The sequence below is a fragment of the Salvelinus namaycush genome, chromosome 14, assembly GCF_016432855.1.
Source record: "Salvelinus namaycush isolate Seneca chromosome 14, SaNama_1.0, whole genome shotgun sequence".
In the NCBI taxonomy this organism is placed as follows: domain Eukaryota; kingdom Metazoa; phylum Chordata; class Actinopteri; order Salmoniformes; family Salmonidae; genus Salvelinus; species Salvelinus namaycush.
In genome coordinates, this window is record NC_052320.1 from 7,652,107 (window position 1) to 7,670,792 (window position 18,686).

An 18,686-nucleotide genomic window follows, 5' to 3' on the forward strand; every position below is an offset into this window, starting at 1 on the left:
CTTGTTTGCGTGTGATCAGGGGTGTATGCACTCCACCGATTCTGTTGAAAAGCTTTTCTTAAACGGAAGCAAACGGAATGAACCGGGGATAGACATACCTGAATTTGTCCAATAGAATCTTTTGTTTGCAACTGTTGGCAGTGGTGGAAAGTACTTAAGTAAAAATACTTTAAGGTACTACTTAAGCAATTTTTCTGTACTTTACTTTGCTATTTATATTCATACTTAGAATAAAACGTAGAAGTTGTAAAAAATATAAATAGTAAAGTACAGATACCACAAAAAACTATTTAAGTAATACTTAAAAGTATATAAAGAAAAGTATTTTTACTTAAGTACTTTCAGTACTGTTGTACCAAAACAGACAGATCAGTACTGTCATACCAAAACCAGTTACTGTCTGGCACACCAGTTATTGTCGCACCACAAACCAGAGCCAAACAGTTAAAATAGCCTTACCAGATCCCCACATTGACAGCTTTCTCTCTCTCTTTCTCTTCCCTCCTCTTTCTCTGAGTCTCTCCTCTGTTCCCTCAGATCAGTCCCAGTCGAACCGCAACTTCACCAGAACAGCACTGTTCCCTGTGTGAAATCCCTTCAGACATAGAAACTATTCAGGGGTTTTATGATCAAGACACTGGTGGTCGCTGGATGGACATGATGACAAAAATAGGATGAAAGAGACAAAAAATAACCCCACAGTTAAAAGATTCCGAGAGTCAAAGAAGAGGGACGTATACAAACACATACTACAGTACTTTACATTACGGACATTAAGCAATGTGGGACGTGAAAAAGAGACCACAAACACATCTTCTCTTTCACCCCCTCCCTCTCTTTCCCTCCCTCCCACCCTTTCACTCTCTCTCTCTCTCTCTCTCTCTCTCTCTCTCTCTCTCCCTCCCTCCCTCCGGTGAGAAAACAAAACAAGTCCAGGAGATTTCAGCAGCTAATCACACCAGGACCTTAATATGTGAGGACAACTGTCAAGAAGGGGTTGAGGGGGAGGGAGGGAGGGGTGGGAGGGAGGGAAGGAAGGAGGAGAGTCAAGTGTCAATGAAGGCATGAAGTGGAAAAGAGAGGAACCGTATCGGCACGGAGAGAAATATTGGAATTTCAATCTATCGAAAGCAGAAGGTCTGTGGTATGTTAAAGGAATCTATGAATAATCTGATTATCGACAGAGTGGCAGACAAGTCAGCCAGAAGGAGCAGACTAGGATAGCCTGATTCCAGATATGTTTTGTGCTGTCTTGCCAACTACTATGTTTGTCACAGCCATAGAAGTTGACAAGACCATGCAAAAAGATCTGGGACCAGGCTAGGGCCAGAAAAAAAGCAAAAAAGTCCTTGAAGAATCTGTAATAAAAGGGAGCCAGTGTGCTGTACTGGAAAGATCCTGTCATACAAAAGCTGGCACTCACCCAACTAGCAGACAGACAGCTCATTTTGGATCTAGCTACACCAGAAAATCTCTCAGATAAAGTTAAACACCTATAATCTACATTAACAATAATTCCATAATATACCAACGATGTTGAGGCACATATGACATTGCAAGACTGATAAATCACACACAACAACAATAACAAAGTTGAGGTAAATGTTACCCTACAGTGCCAGCAATCCTTCAATAACCATGAACCAATTGTCAAGTGATTTACTGTTTTAACTCCTCGCAAATAGTAATCCATAACCCTCCTATGACAACTGCTTACTCTGTGATTTACGAAGCCTTAGACATCACCATCAGTTGCATCACACATTACCAACCAGAAGCCATGGATTACAGGCAACATCCACATTGAGCTAAAGACTAGAGCTGCCGCTTTCAAGAAGCAGGACACTAATCCAGATGCTTACAAGAAATCCTGCTATACCCTCCAACGAACCATCAAACAGGAGAAGCGTCAATACAGGACTAAGATAGAATCTTATTTCACCAGCTCAGACACTCGTCGGATGTGGCAGGGCTTGCAAACTATCACGGATTACAAAGGGAAACACAGCCGCGAGCTGCTCAGTGATGCGAGCCTACCAGATGAGCTAAATGCCTTTTATGCTAGCTTTGAGGCAAGCAACACTGAACAAAGCACGAGAGCACCAGCTGTTCTGGACGGCTGTGTGACCATGCTCTCCATAGCCGATGTGAGTAAGACCTATAAACAGGTTAACATTTACAAGGCCTCAGGGCCAGACGGATTACCAGGACGCGTACTCAGAGAATGCGCTGACCAGCTGTCATGTGTCTTCACTGACATTTTCAACCTCTCCCTGACCCAGTCTATAATACCTACATGTTTCAAGCAGACCACCATAGTCCCTGTGCCCAAAAATGCCAAGGTAACCTGTCTAAATGACTATCGCCCCGTAGCACTCACATCTGTAGCCATAAAATGCTTTGAAAGGCTGTTCATTGCTCAAATCAACACCATCACCCCAGACACCCTGGACCCAATCCACTTCCCCAACAGTTCCACAGATGACACAATCTCTATTGCACTCCACACAACCCTTTCCCACCTGGACAAAAGGAACACTGACGTGAGAATGCTGTTCATTGACTACAGCTCAGTGTTCAACACCATAATGCCCTCCAAGCTCATCACTAAGTAAAGGACCCTGGGACTAAACACCTTCCTCTGCAACTGAATCCTGGGCTTCCTGACGGGCCGCTCCCAGGTGGCGAGGGTAGTCCCCTCGGGGGTGTGTGCTTAGTCCCCTCCTGTACTCCCTGTTCACCCACGACTGTGTGGACACTCACGACTCCAACACCATCATTAAGTTTGCCAACGACATGACAGTGGTAGGCCTGATCACCGATGACGATGAGACAGCCTATAGGGAGGAGGTCAGATACCTGGCAGGGTGGTGCAAGGTCAACAGCCTCTCCCTCAACGTCAGAAAGATAAAGGAGCGTATCGTGAACTACAGGAAACAGAGGGCCGAGCACGCCTGCATTCACATCGACAGGAGCTGTAGTGAAGGGGATCGAGAGCTTAAAGTTCCTCGGTGTCCACATCACTAAGGATCTATCATCATCCAAACACACCAACACAGTCGTGAAGAGGGCACGACAATGCCTCTTCCCCCTCAGGAAGCTGAAAAGATTTGTCATGGGCCCTCAGATCCTCAAAAAGTTCTACAGCTGCACCATTGAGAGAATCTTGACTGGCTGCATCACCGCTTGGTATGTCAACTGCTTGGCATGCGACCCTAAGGCGCTACAGAGGGTAGTGCGTACGGCCAAGTTTCCTACCATCCAGGACCTCTATACCAGCAGAGGAAGGCCCTAAAAATTGTCAAAGACTCCAGCCACCCAAGTCATAGACTGTTCTGTCTGCTACCGCACGGCAAGCGGAACCGGAGCACCAAGTCTAGGACCAAAAGACTCCTGAACAGTTTCTACCCCCAAACCATAAGGCTGCTGAACAGTTAATCAAATGGCTACCCGGACTATTTGCATTGTCCCCATTTTTTGTTGCACTGACTCTCTTGCACTGGCTCAATGAACACTCACTGGACTTTACCCACATACTTACACTGACACTCCAACAAACACACAAACACACCCATGCAAATTGCTGCCACACACACTATTCACATACGCTACTGCTACTCTGTTTATTATCTATCTTGATTGCCTAGTCACTTTTACCCCTAACAACATGTACATATATCCTCAATTACCTCGTACCCATGTACATTGACTCGGTACTTCTTGTATGTAGCTTTGTTAATGTTATTTTATTGTGTTATTATTTCCATTTTTTATTCAGCAAATTTTGTTTACTTTTTAACTCTACATTGTTGGGAAAGGGCTCGAAAGTAAGCATTTCACAATAGTCTACACCACAGGTGTCAAACTCATTCCACGGAGGGCCGAGTGTCTGCGGGTTTTCGCTCCTCCCTTGTACTTGATTGATGAATTAACATCACTAATTAGTTAGGAACTCCCCACACCTGGTTGTCTAGGGCTTTATTGAAAGGAAAAACCAAAAACCTGCAGACACTAGGCCCTCCGTGGAATGAGTTTGACACCCCTGGTCTACACCTTTTGTATTGGGTGCATGTCACAAATTATTTTGGGGGGGATTTTATCAGGCTTTTAGGGGTGCATATTCACACCAGTCCCCTAACCCCAGTATTTTCCTGTTCCTGGTGTAACAGTATAACTTTATGGCGTCCCTTCGCCCCGACTCAGGCGCGAACCAGGGACCCTCTGCACATATCAACAACGGTCGCCCACGAAGCATCGTTACCCATCGCTCCACAAAGGCCGCTGCCCTTGCAGAGCAAGGGGAACCTCTACTTCAAGGTCTCAAAGCGAGTGATGTAACCGATTGAAACGCTATTAGCGCGCACCACCGCTAACTAGCTAGCCATTTCACATCCGTTACACTGGGGACCCAAAAGGGTGCACTTTTTAGTTTTTCTCTAGCACTCACACACTTGATTAAACTAATCAACTCATCATCAAAACTTTGATTTGAATCAGGGGTGTATTCATTAGACGAAGACTGTACCAAACAGTTACAAAACTTTTTTGCAACTGAAACCATTGGACAAAATCAGGTAGGTCCCTCCCCGTTTCATTCCATTTGCTTCTGTAGCTTCCGTTTGGTTCTGTTTGGTTCTCTAGTGAATAGACCCCAGGTGTGTGAGTGCAAGGGCAAAAACAAGAATGACCACCTCTTTGGGTCCCCAGGACCAGGATTGGAAAACACTGCTCTATCCAAGGGGCCCAGGTTGCAGCCGGCCAGCAGTGGGGCAGAGGAGGAAGGGCCCAGGTTGTCTTCATCCAGCAGAGGGGCAGAGGGGGAAGGGCCCAGGTTGTCTCCGTCCAGCAGTGGGGCAGAGGGGGAAGGGACCAGGTTATCTCTGTCCAGCAGAGAGTCAGAGGGCGAAGGGCCCAGGTTGTCTCTGTCCAGCAGAGAGTCAGAGGGGGAAGGGCCCAGGTTGTATCTGTCCAGCAGAGGGGCAGAGGAGGAAGGGCCCAGGTTGTCTCCATCCAGCAGAGGGGCAAAGGGGAAAGGGCCCAGGTTGTCTCCCTCCAGCAGAGGGAAGAAGAGGGAAGGGCACAGGTTGTCTCTGTCCATCAGAGAGTCAGAGGGCGAAGGGCCCAGGTTGTCTCTGTCCAGCAGAGATTCAGAGGGGGAAGGGCCCAGGTTGTCTCCGTCCAGCAGAGGGGCAGAGGGGGAAGGGCCCAGGTTGTCTCCGTCCAGCAGAGGGGGAGAGGGGGAAGGGCCTAGGTTGTCTCCGTCCAGCAGAGAGTCAGAGGGCGAAGGGCCTAGGTTGTCTCCGTCCAGGAGAGGGGGAAGGGCCTAGGTTGTCTCTGTCCAGCAGAGGGGGAGACTATTTGAAGCAGTAAGCACTTTTCACCAGCCGAGGGTCGGGGGATAGTGTTACAGTAGAGATACAGGGGCTATGACTGTCCTTACCTCTCAGTAATAAACCGCTCATACCACAAACCGTTAAAGCTGAGTGCCATTTCTCTGACCTTTAACCTTATCCCTATATCGTTATGTTTTATGTGCACCCCCAGTTAAACTGACTAGGAAGATAGGATACATCTTAAGTTACGACGGTGGGCGGGTAACCTGTCTCGTGACGTTTCTGAGCTCTTGTTTCAAATGTTGATTCTGACTGAAGTATATACCATAACAACACAATTCTGTGAATCTCTGAAAATTCAGGCTTTCACAATAACTATTGTGATCATGTGAAAGTCAGGAATAGGATTCATCTGTTTCACCAACCCCTCAATGTCATCTGTTTATGTGTGTGTTTATAGGGCAGACTATCATAAATATAGTACAATAAAATCACTCACCTGGGATTGAGTTTCTATGATGTAGGCTACTATTGGAGAACGCCTGCTTTTATTTCATCAGTCCGTATTCCTATTTGAATAGTGCACCAGGCTGTGAGGAAAATACATTGTTCCAAAAAGGTGGCTATCATGTGTCCCTTCTTAGCAATGGATGTCCTATGGACATGTGGAAATGTGGTTTCATGTGTTTATGAATGGGGACTTATTCAAGATTGAAGTCAATTGGCTGCGACAGTATTGATACAGGCTCACTAGTACTTACCTGTGCTGTCCAAAAGAGGGAGCAGCATCTTTCATTTTCCTATTCAGAGCCCATTGCATTGCTTGGAGCCCCATATGACCATTGTTCCAAAAATAAGCATGTTCCTTATTAGATGTATTTACCCAGTCATAGCCTAGGCCTACTGCATGGAAAGAGAGGATCATGTATTTTTAGCCAATTTAGCATTAGAATATTGAATAGTCCATATGTGGCGTTATCAGTGATGGTCATTATGAAAATATGTATGAAACAACCTTTAGCCTACATACCTCCATTACACCTCAACGTTTAGGCTACAGAGCTAGACTACATTTAAGCCTTGATCATACCGATAGTGTTATTGCGCAAAATGGTCCGCAGCATCATCTGGATATGTGTGCAACAAAAGTTCAACATTCATCTTCTGCTACCAATTCTGTCAACTCGTCTACACATACAGTTTGACCCATACATTTGATAAATCCAACCTGTGCACCACACAGAACGCACTGCAACTACCTCTGCAACGCAATACTGCAAAGCAAACGCAGTGTTTCATTGGAAATTAATGTAATTCTGGTGTACCAAAATGCAATAACTCTGTCGGTGTCATCTAAGCGTTAGGCTATCCCCTGGCTGACTCGACTCACGTGACTTTGAGTTCGGTGTCAGCAGAGAGGAAGAGGCGAAGCGAGAGCGTTCATTCTCTCAAAATCTGTTCACTCAGGAATACACAGATTCTGCTTGTCGGTCTGCTTAAAGGGGGACTGAACTTCCTTGTTTTTTGGTTTGTTCATTAAGATATGATGCGGTAATAACTGAAGCCAAACAATCTTTTTTGGGGGGGGGGGTTCAATATGAGTGTCTCTTATGTGTGTGTTCGCATGTGGAAAGCGTTTGTATATTGACTCTGCCAAAACAGTACACAGTTACAGACCCTTCTACATAACAAGGTACTTAGCTAGCTAGTGCTAACAAGGATTATGGCTATACTGACAATATACATGTCTCTCCGCCCTAACAATGGGAGTCATTGTCCACAAAGCAGCACAGCGGGCTGTCTAGCTCCCCCCTATCCTTTCTTTGAATTGGTGGATACATCTCATTATTGTAACCCTTTTTAAAATATTTGTTGATGGTTGTTGACGTCAACCGCCTGTGTTCAATGGAGAGAGATGCTATGCTACTAACCTCATGCCATGAATACGCATAGCCATCTCGAGACAACTCCGATATAAAGTGTTTTTTCTCAAAGTTGCCCGGATGTCACGTGTCCTACTTATATCAGTACACTTGTAACAACTTAAGCATTACGAAACGTATATTCAACCAAATAAACCTCACGTAGCATATAAGCCATAAAACAAATTTGTTGACCAAATTTGACATTCTCTCTTTGACCTCCATACAAAAACTCCTTGCTTGGTCGGTGAAACACTGAGGAAACACCATCTGCTGGAGGGAGACAGAGTTTCTGCCGAGTTTGGCCTCTCTCTTCCTCTTCCTCTCTGGTGCTAGCCAACTTCATTCAATAATTTGCTTCAGCTGGCTGGTGTGTGACTGTGGTTGGTTTGACATTGGATAGTCTATCTCTGGGGCCAGTTAGGGACCGTCAATAAGGCTCCCGAGTGGCGCATCAGTCTAAGGCACTGCATCTCTGAGCTAGAGGTGTCACTACAGACCCTGGTTCGATCACGGGCTGTATCACAACCAGCCGTGATCAGGAGTCCTATAGGGTGGCCCAGCGTCGTCCGGGTTAGGGGAGGGTTTGGCCGGGGTAGGCCGTCATTGTAAAATAATAATTTGTTCTCAACTGACTTGCCTAGATAAATAAAAAATTCATTGCACAATGTAAATGGGACAATACTTTCATGTTGCACATCTTTTAGGTGTCTCAATAAATTATTTAAAAAATGTGTATATGGATTTCTGCAATTTCAGTATAGTTTGAGTTTTTTATTATGTAATTTAAATTTAGAGCTATTGAAAATAAATGATATTGTCCCATGTACATTGTGTAATTTACTGATGTTCTCTAACTAGCCCCATGTGGATATCAAACGTAAAAAACAAATTGACCAAGGGCATTATGATTGGGTAGTGTGCAGCTGCATTCCGAATTGATGATTACTTTGGTGCTGTGGGCAGGTGTGAAATAAACCCAACCCAAGGAAAACTGTTACGGTAACCTTCATTCGGTTACATTCCATCTTTTCCTATCATTAAAACCATTAGGGTAACTTTCATTCTGTTACATACCATTTTTTCCTATCATTAAAACCATTAGGGTAACTTTCATTCTGTTACATACCATTTTTTCCTATCATTAAAACGTTAGGGTAACCTTCATTCTGTTACATACCATTTTTTCCTATCATTAAAACCATTAGGGTAACCTTCATTCTGTTACATACCATTTTTTCCTATCATTAAAACGATTAGGGTAACCTTCATTCTGTTACATACCATTTTTTCCTATCATCTCTGTTTTGGACGAGACTGACTTTATGACCAAAATTATCCTATTTAAACGTTGTAGTCAATTTTGACACTAGAATCGATGCCTCATATCGATGCTACATAGGCCGTTTTCAAAACGAGAAGTTGCTTTTTAGGGGCAGTCGCTCTTTAATAAGCAGACCGATAAACAGACTGCCTGCCTTCCCGCATTTGGGACAAAAACTCCCATTGCTAGGGTGGATACAAAACCATCTCCTTATTATATACGAGTGTTAGCCAGACTCCTCCCTAGCTCTATAGACCTAATTTGGCCACAATAAGTGCGTTCGAGCGGATCACTTTTGTCAAGTCCATCGTTGGTCACCGTCTTTCAAAGTTAAAGAAATGGCCCAACATGTCGACTGCATGAACTTCACAAAAATCATGTGATCAAAGGACATGCAGGTTTTTATGAAGTCGCCTTCACGTCACTGCAGTTGCTTCTCACCAACTGCACCATTCAGTCATCACCTGCATTGTGGGAGGCAATATTTGTAACCGTTTATTAGGGTGTTTTTGTTTGACCCACAGGAAGGTGGCTAAAGATGTGACTGACACAGGAACCAACTTTGCCACGATTCTAAAAAATGAAAGAGATATTTGAGACCTATCTCTAACCAATTAATTGTACACAAGTTATGTTTTCAGTTTGTGAGTGTGTGATATGGGGGTGTAGAACAGGGAATGCGCCACAATTTTGTAGGAAACAGGTGGGGGTGTTTCGACTAGATAACACAGCCACAAAGTTAGATTCTACAGCTATAAAGTCAATAATGGCACAAAAAAATGCTTAATTTAAGGTTAGAGTTAGGCATAAGTTTAGCAGTTTCGTTAAGGTTAGGTTTAAAATATAATTTTAGGAAGATAAATTGTAGAAATGGTCGGGGTTTAGCCATAATTATGACTTTGTGGCTGTGCACTTTGCTTTATGAAAGTACAATATCTTAAAAATGTGACTGCTGACATGCATCAACAGTGGACTAATGAAAAAAATAACAAAAGACAGTATTTTGAGTGGATTTTCTCTTTAACTAGTAAAGACCCAGGTGGAGGTGCACCGCATTCAGTGTCCTACCTGAAATCAATCAGAGTACACAAACAATTAATTCAAACGGACCAATAAGCTCACAGTTCCAAGTCACGTGATTGAAGTAATTCACTACTTCTAGGCTTTCACCTGTGTATTTTTTGGGCTCAATATTTATTGCAGGTTTAGTTTAGGAGTACAAGAAATAGTCTCAGCTAATGAGTGAAAAGTAGTGTCTGTAACTAAAACCTACCAAATACCCTGACCTTCAACATTTGGAATCCCTTGTTGTCCACAATCAGTGTCTTGTGGGCCACACCTGTATATATCCAACATCATTCTCAAGCCGGAAAGGTTGTTTCCCTTCCTCGAGGCCATGGCCAGTCTAAACGATTTGAGTGCGCGGTTTTACTCCTACAACAAGATGTACAGTTATGATATGCGACTCCAGAGCTTTGCCGATTGGCCTTTTCGTGAGGAATGTCAATGCACACCTGAAATGGTAAGATGAAGAAACCACCATTCAGTATCGCACAATGTTTCCTGTCAGTGAGGATGCTGGCGTCACCTGTAACTCTCAAACCTTTCTGTATGTGGGGTGTTCAGTAGTTAAATTTGCCCACTGTTGCCTCCATGTCAACTACAATTCCAACGCCATGTTTTAATGTTTAGAAATGTCAATCATTGTTTTCAAACTGGTTTTTGAAACATATGCTGATATGCCCATTTTCATATCAGAGAGGAAAAAGTCTGTCAAATAGACTCACTTCTTGCAGCAATTTTACACAGTTCAACAAGCTGTTGCCTCCAGTTGAGAAACTAAACTTCCTCCACAGTTAAGATTACAAACAGGTGTTCAGAGCATTCTAGATGGCTAGTTAGCACAGGTAGCCACCTATGTCTTCTGTAAATAAGCAATGTAACATGGAGATGTGGCCTTGTGGGAACACTAACCCTATAAAGGTGTGTAGTATTAAAATATATATATATATATATATATATATATATTTATCACTGTTTCCAAAAGTGTATTGCAAGTGACGAGTTCATTTTGGGTTAAGCAAAACTCCCTCGCCATTAGCGTCTGACTGGGGTAGGGTCACCTGATACCTTACATTTCAAATAATGTCATTCTGACCAGACCTAACTGGGAAATGACAGGCAGGGAGAAAATAGGTCATAAAATGTAGGGCAAGCACTTATTTTCTACAGGAGAAAAAAATATATATAATTCACGTAGACATGAATCAGCCTTCTGACATCTACATGACACTGTGACCCTCCAATATGTCCCTGGTTGTGCAGGTTGATTATGATCCAACAACCTACTCATGATGCCCCTAGCTTTGAATCATAACTAGGACCAGTCTTGGGCAATTCTGTCACACACAGAATTGCCCAAGACAGATCTAGTTACACTTTGGACTTCTCCATTGGATGATATTTGTTGGACTTTTATTAAAGCGGTTACATGTTAAGGCTATTGCGTAAACTGCTGTGATTGCATTTGAGCCCTTCCTGGCTGTCCAGGGTATGGATGTGTCCAATGTGACATGTGGAGATTTACTGTTAAGCAGGTGCTAGATTTAGTTGTCTGGTGCATTTTCTTCAGTCCTCCCTTGACCCTTACCCCGCCCTCTGCTTCTGGTGATAAACTGTGGTGACAGCTCCCTGCCATGTTACTTCACCCTGACACAGCCACACCACATAGTCAGGCCCCTACAATGTTACCACGTCGCTTAACCCTCAAACAGCCAGGGGGGGTAGACGTAACATGGTAAACTTAAAATGAGTCTCCCTCATTTAGGATATGTATTAATTTGTTGATGCCGTCATCCATTTCGTATATTACGAATTATAATTCATATGTTATGTATTTTCAACGCATATGTTGCAAATTCCAATTTGTTGCCTAAGTTAGCTAGAGACATCACTACAGACCATGGTTCGATTCCAGGTTGTATCACAACTGGCTGTGATTGGGAGTCCCAAAGAGCGGTGCACAACTGGCCCAGCATCTGCTGTGCGTCCAGGAATGTTTTGTGAGCACTGTGACTATATAAAATCCAGAAAGTTGTAATAAGTCATCACAAACCTGATGTATTAAGAGACCGTGTACCATTTATGTATTACTCTCAATAGGAAAATAATGCTTTTACACAATGTAGAAAGATAATATTTCACATGACTTTGTAATTTCAATGACAGGTATTTGTATCAACACTAACTTTTATAATGGATGTATTTACAATGTTTACGTAGGAGATTCTAGGGCACAGCATGTGCTTCAGAAGTAGCTAGACTTCTTAGGCTAGCCAGTATAGGCTATATATTTGAATTGTTTTGATTCTCCTAAACTTAAGTTGAGAGCAACAATGAAAAATGTAAATTGAGCACTGCTAGGTGGCTAATGTTAGTTAGCCTAGGGGTAGGTTTAGCTAAGAAGTAGTTGTTTAAATGCTAAAGTTGTCTGTATTGAGATTGGCCTACCATGTGACCTCACCTACACTTAACTCTGATCACATCAAATGTCTACTAGTAGAATGGTGCATTGGCTCATTTAATCTGGTACACATTCACTGGCTGCACCAGGTTGCCAGTTAAGGTACTTACAGCCAGACAACTCCATCAGGCAGCCTGATAGGGATCTTATCTCCAGGAATTTTCCCTGACCAGGACAATTCGGGCTCTAATTTTGGCCTCCTACCCGTCATTGATACACACCTGATGAGCATCAGACCATAGGCCTATGTTAGATATATTGTGTGACTTGCCAGTGTCTATTTACAGATGGACAAATGCAGGGTTTGTCCACTGCTCCGTTGTGATTTAACAGTGTTAAAGGTTGATGCTCCTTCTGAACATGTTACCTGTATATGCAGATGGCGACGGCAGGGTTTGTCCACTGCCCCAGTGTGAACGAGCCTGATGTGGCCTGCTGCTTCTTCTGTCTCAGAGAGCTGGAGGGCTGGGAGCCTGAGGACAACCCCTGGTAAATTTGGTCCTTACACTAGAGTTATTACTGGTCAGATAAAGCTCTGTGCCTGAACTGTTTAAGAAACCATCAAGTCCTCCTCACCATTCACATTGGATTCAATACCATTATCGTTCAGTAGAAACGCTGTACCATTTGACATTTTGTATTATCAGCAAAGCCTTTCAGTTGTCATGTTAAGTCTTAATGACCTACATGTCTCTGTCTTGTCTGTCCTCTGTAGGTCTGAGCATATCAAACGATCTCCTAATTGTGGCTTCCTGGCCATGAAGAAAGACTTTGGGGAGCTGACTGTGGCTGAGTTCTATCACCTGGAGCAGGAGAGACTGCGTATCTACATTGTATGTCACCAACCCTATATATGTTTATAAACTCAGCAAAAAAAGAAACGTCAACTGCGTTTATTTTCAGCAAACTTGTGACTAACAGAAATTGAATAATGTGTCTCTGAACAAAAGGGTTGAGGGGGGTCAAAATCAAGTCAGTATCTGGTGTGGCCACCAGCTGCATTAAGTACTGCAGTGGATCTCCTCATGGACTGCATCAGATTTGCCAGTTCTTGCTGTGAGATGTTACTCTTCCACCAAGGCACCCGAAAGTTCCCGGACATCGCTGGGGGGGGAATGGCCCTAGCCCTCACCCTCCGATCCAACATGTCCCAGACATGCACAATGGGATTGAGATCCGGGCTCTTCGCTTGCCATGGTAGAACACCAACATTCCTGTCTTGCAGGAAGTCATGCATAGAACGAGAAGTCTGGCTGGTGGCATTGTCATGCTGGAGGGTCATGTCAGGATGTGCCTGCAGGAAGGGTACCACATGAGGGAGGAGGATTTCTTCCCTGTAACGCACAGCGTTGAGATTGCCTGCAATGACAACAAGCTCAGTCCGATGCTGTGACACACCGCCCCAGACCATAACGGACCCTCCACCTCCAAATCGATCCCGCTCCAGAGTACAGGCCACAGTGTAACGCTCATTCCTTCAACGATAAATGTGAATCTGACAATCACCCCTGGTGAGAGAAAAAACGCAACTCATCAGTGAAGTGCACTTTTTGCCAGTCCTGTCTGGTCGAGCGACGGTGGGTTTGTGCCCATAGGCAATGTTGTTGCCGGTGATGTCTGGTGAGGACCTGCCTTACAACAGGCCTACAAGCCCTCAGTCCTGCCTCACCTCAGCCTATTTCGGACAGCCTGAGCACTGATGGAGGGATTGTGCCTTCCTGGTGTAACTCGGGCAGTTGTTGTTGCCATCCTGTACCTGTCCCGCAGGTGTGAAGTTCGGATGTGCCGATCCTGTGCAGGTGTTACACGTGGTCTGCCACTGCGTGGACGATCAGCTGTCCATCCTGTCTCCCTGTAGCGCTGTCTTAGGTGTCTCGCAGTACGGACCTTGCAATTTATTGCCCTGGCCACATCTGCAGTCCTCATGCCTTCTTGCAGCATGCCTAAGGCACATTCACGCAGGGACCCTGGGCAACTTGTTGTATTTTTCAGAGTCAGTAGAAAGGCCTCTTTAGTTTTCTTAACTGTGACCTTAAATGCTTACCGTCTGTAAGCTGTTAGTGTCTAAACGACTGTTCCACAGGTGCATGTTCATTAATTATTTATGGTGCAATGAACAAACATGAACTGTGTTTAAACCCTTTACAATGAAGCTCTGAAGTTATTTGAATTCGTAAAAATCATCTTTGAAAGACAGGGTACTGAAATGGATGTTTCTTTTTTTTGCTGAGTTTCTGTGATGTTTCCTTAAAAAAAAATATTGTTCCAATGGGAAAATTTGTCTTGGACACACCGTACTGCTGTATTAAGAATAAACATATACAGGTAACTGCCAAAATAATAGAGTTAATGAGGGATACAGTTGTGGTTCCTGACTTAATTAGGTAATTAACATCCCATCATGCTTAGGGTCATATATAATAAAACTGGGCAGGCCATTATTTTGGCTTCCATGGCTAAGCCCCCATAGGATGACAATACAACCCTTCCACGGGGCATGAGTGGTCACTGAATGGTTTGATGCGCACAAACGATGTTTAACATATGCCATGGCGGTCTCAGTCACCAGATCTCAACTCTGATTGCTTATGGGAGCTTCTGGAGCTGCGCCTGAGATTGCATTTACCACCATCAATAAAACACCAAATTATGTAATTTTTTGGTGGAAGAATGGTGTCGCGTCCCAATAGAGTTCCAGACACTTGTAGAATATATGCCAAGGTGCGTTGAAGCTGTTCTTGCGCGTGCTGGCCCAACCCCCACTAAGACCCTTTTGGTGTTTCCTTTTTATTCTGGCAGTTACCTGTAGATCTCATTCAAGGCAAATGCTTGATGTAGAGTACATTGCCCTTGGAAGTTTTATGTAGACTCAGGCCTTCACCTAAAGTTATGATAATCTTTAGGTTTATCAGCTATATTTGATACTTGCTGTAGTGTTGCGGTTTTCAGTTTACTAATGTAGGCCTAAGCTATTGTCATTTCTACTGTTGTAGAGGAAGACTATCCACTTGAAGATCGCCAATTTTCGAGATGAGGTGGAGAGAACAGTTAATTACATGAGGATGCTGTTTGATTCGGGATCTGTAATGTAGTTGTGTATTTTAGCCTTTGGTGTTTTATCTGTAAATATTTTAGTGAATAAAGCTCTTCTATTTTCTACCATGTTACATAATGTTTTAGAACTTAGAATGCAGAATTGCATTTTACCACAAGGTGGTGCCTTCACACTGGTTGTCTGTAGCCCTGTTTTCCAGTGGTGGAAAAAGTACCCGATTTGTCGTACTTGAGTAAAAGTAAAGATACCTTATAATAGAAAATGACAAGTATTTTTACTTTACACCATACTATAGCTCAGCTTCTCTAGCCCACATTCATAAAAGCATCTCGTTTGGCGTGTGTTGCATTTAGACATTTTGCCTTTTTGATTATAATGGGAAGATTGCATTGGCAGCTTTGATCTGATTCTAGATCTGCATTGCTACTCGGACACTTTCTGGACCGACATTTATTTTTTATTTTAAAGGCACAGATTAACAATGTGGATTTTCCTATGATTCTCCCCCAAAGTACTTGCCGTTGAGTTTTCCTGAATGTGAGACAACCAGTTTATTTTCAAACCTTGACCCTGGACAGATGGCCCCAAGCCCCTCCCTGAACACCAACTGTTGCTCTAGTAACATCTGTCACTTATAGGGGTGCGTTCAGCAGGGTGAGGGGTGTCCATGTCACTTGCATAGGGGTGTGCTGACACGCAGGACACGAAGTGTGCACAGGGACCTTAGGTGTTCCTGGAGAGCGGTTGTAGCTGAATTGGCAGTTGGTTGTCACGGCAGCAGGAGATGCTGTAGGTGTGACTGTAGTATGAGGAAGGTATTAGATGCTGTCCCACTGCCTTTCTGTAGTGGATTAATGTCTAATGCAACACACAACCACTGAGCTCCGATCAGCTGCTTAATATCACTTTATCCATTTGCTAGATTCTTTTTTTTTTCATATGATCTCACAATATAACGGAACTTGATTCTGTATTAGCCTACACTTTGAAACACTTTTGAAGTCCTTAATCCTAACGGAACAAGACTTCGTCAGCAATTGCCTAGTATTATCTGCAGCTTCTTGCATTTTGTTTTACAATGTGATAACCTGTAAGACTACTAGCCTAATAAAATGACGCATACCCTAAAGTTAAAACTGCTGCAACCAAATTCCCTAATAATAGAGGTATATTTGTGTTGGCAAAATATAGCCTTTCTAATTAATTCTCTGCTGCATTACTACAGTACTTTTAGCACCACAGAGAACCGCGGACTCATCCAGCGATGTAATAATTGCACCGCACCCTCTCCGAATAATCCATGCCCTCCACCTCTCAATGGATTTTAGGAACAATCCATCGCGTGCTCAATAGGCCTTGAAATCACCGTTTATGTGCTTCGAGTGCAAGAACAATGACGACATACGACCCTGCTGCGAGACCAACGGCACTTCTGGCGCTTTTAGCAGATTAAATGTGCAGAATTAAGAAAAACGACTACATAGGGAGGTGCTTAGCTGTAGGCGTGTTATACCGTCAACAAAGTAGTAATTCTGCATTCAAAACGTATTTTACTTAAATTTGGAATCAATGTCTGTGTTCCGTTTTGTGAGAGCCTTGCACAGGGCCAACTGCGGGTCGATGAGATGATAGCGCAGATATAGCCGAGTCTGGCAGACAGTCACTTGTCTCAAACCGTTTAAAGGGATTAGTTGGCACTGAGGAAGTTCCTCACGCCCCCCCCCCCCACACACACACAACAATAATAAACCACTGAGCAATGTAATGAGTATAACATATCTATTATAATGATTTTTTCCCAAACGTAAAACCTGTCGCACAGGACGTTGATGGAACCTTAATTGGGCAGAACGGGCTCGTGGTAATGGTTGGAACGGAATAAATTGCATGCAAGCGAACTCCTCAAATACATGATTTCCATGCATTTAATACCATTCCACTTATTACACTCCAGGCAATTTTATAAGCTGTCCTCTCCTCAGCACCCTCCTGTGTGTCCAGGGCTATAGGCCCACTGCAATATCCTTATTCGAAGACCCTAAAATTAGTCTTTCAGATCATTCAATTGTAAAAACAAACTTTTCTGAGGCCTACATGTGAGAATAAATAATTCTAAATTGATAGACAATTTCAATGGTTCCTTTGGGGGTCTACTATAATGAAATTATACCAATTCTCCCAAACTGTCTTACAAAATCCCTTTATGCCCTCCAGTTCACACTGAATCTCCCAACCACCTGATTTATTTGTAATGTTATTATACCCTCTGTCGGCTGTATCATGTTAATCATCAGGGTTTGTGTCCCAAATGGCACCCTAATCCCTATATAGTGTTCTAGTTTTTACCAGAGCCCTGTTCAAAAGTAGTGCCCTACATGGAGAGTATGGTACCATTTGGGATGCTGCCCCAGACTTATCCATGCAGCTGCCTCTAGAGCACATTAGCAAAGTTTAATATTGACTGTGTATGCGAAGGTGATGAGGCGAACTGAACAATGAGATGAGTGGCTCTGGATGCACAGGCCCAAACAATAGTTAGACTAGAGGTGTTTAACCCACTATGCTGAAGTTCCTTATCAGGAGGATCAGTCCTCCATTACCCACTGGGCACAGAAGTCGGTTCAATGTCTAGTTTTGATTTGAGTTGTCACTAACATATATTCAATGTGATTTTATGTCATTGGAATTAGGTTAGTTGGGTGAAAAAGACGATATGCTCCATTGATGAATTTTTGCAAATCCAATTCGGGTTCCATGTTGATTCACAATGTCATAAAAAAAATGTTTTACTTAGAAACAATGTTGATTCAACAAGTTCTTGCCCAGTGGTTAAGCACCTCATTCCTAGGCCTGTACATCTTTTCCGACTCACAAAGCTTCCCTCTAGACTTTAGTCAGGCTCCCCAACATCAAAACCCAGCCAGGTCGTTCAAGATTGACATCCAAATTGGATGTCTATTCACGTCCTGAAGACTACAGGGAATGCCTTCAAAACCAGCTCTCAGGGCCAACAGTGAGTGTGATTCCCATCAAGGAGAGGTATAAATCCGTTGACTGGATCATAGTGCTTGGACACTTTAAAAAATAAAATGTTTTTTGAACCCTATCCCAAACCTTACCTTAAACATTTGGCATAAGTGCCTACACTTAACCTTTAACTTGATGTTTGGGTAACTGGAACGATACAGAGCAGCAAGAGCAATAAAATCACTTCGAAATGTGATGTTTTGAGCAACTTCGAAATGTGACGTTTTGGAAAACATGCAGTTGAAGTTTACATACATTTAGGTTGGAGTCATTAAAACTAGTTTTTTCAACCACTCCACAAATTTCTTAACAAACTACAGTTTTAGCAAGTCGTTTACGACATCTACTTCGTGCATGACACAAGTCATTTTTCCAACAATTTAGACATATTTCACTTGTAATTCACTGTATCACAATTGTACTGCGTCAGAAGTTTACATGCACTAAGTTGACTGTGCCTTTAAACAGCTTGGAAAATTTCAGAAAATGATGTCATGGCTTT

At 43.2% G+C, this 18,686-nt stretch overlaps 1 protein-coding gene across 1 annotated transcript; it reads left to right on the forward strand.

Annotated features, from left to right (window-relative positions):
• The first annotated feature begins 9,975 nt into the window (after window positions 1-9,975).
• birc5b (baculoviral IAP repeat containing 5b) lies at window positions 9,976-15,194 on the forward strand. Its single transcript, XM_039008718.1, has 4 exons — window positions 9,976-10,101; window positions 12,482-12,591; window positions 12,818-12,935; window positions 15,096-15,194. The coding sequence occupies exons 1-4, from the start codon at window positions 9,976-9,978 to the stop codon at window positions 15,192-15,194; spliced, it is 453 nt and encodes a 150-aa protein (XP_038864646.1).
• The last annotated feature ends 3,492 nt before the right edge of the window (window positions 15,195-18,686 follow it).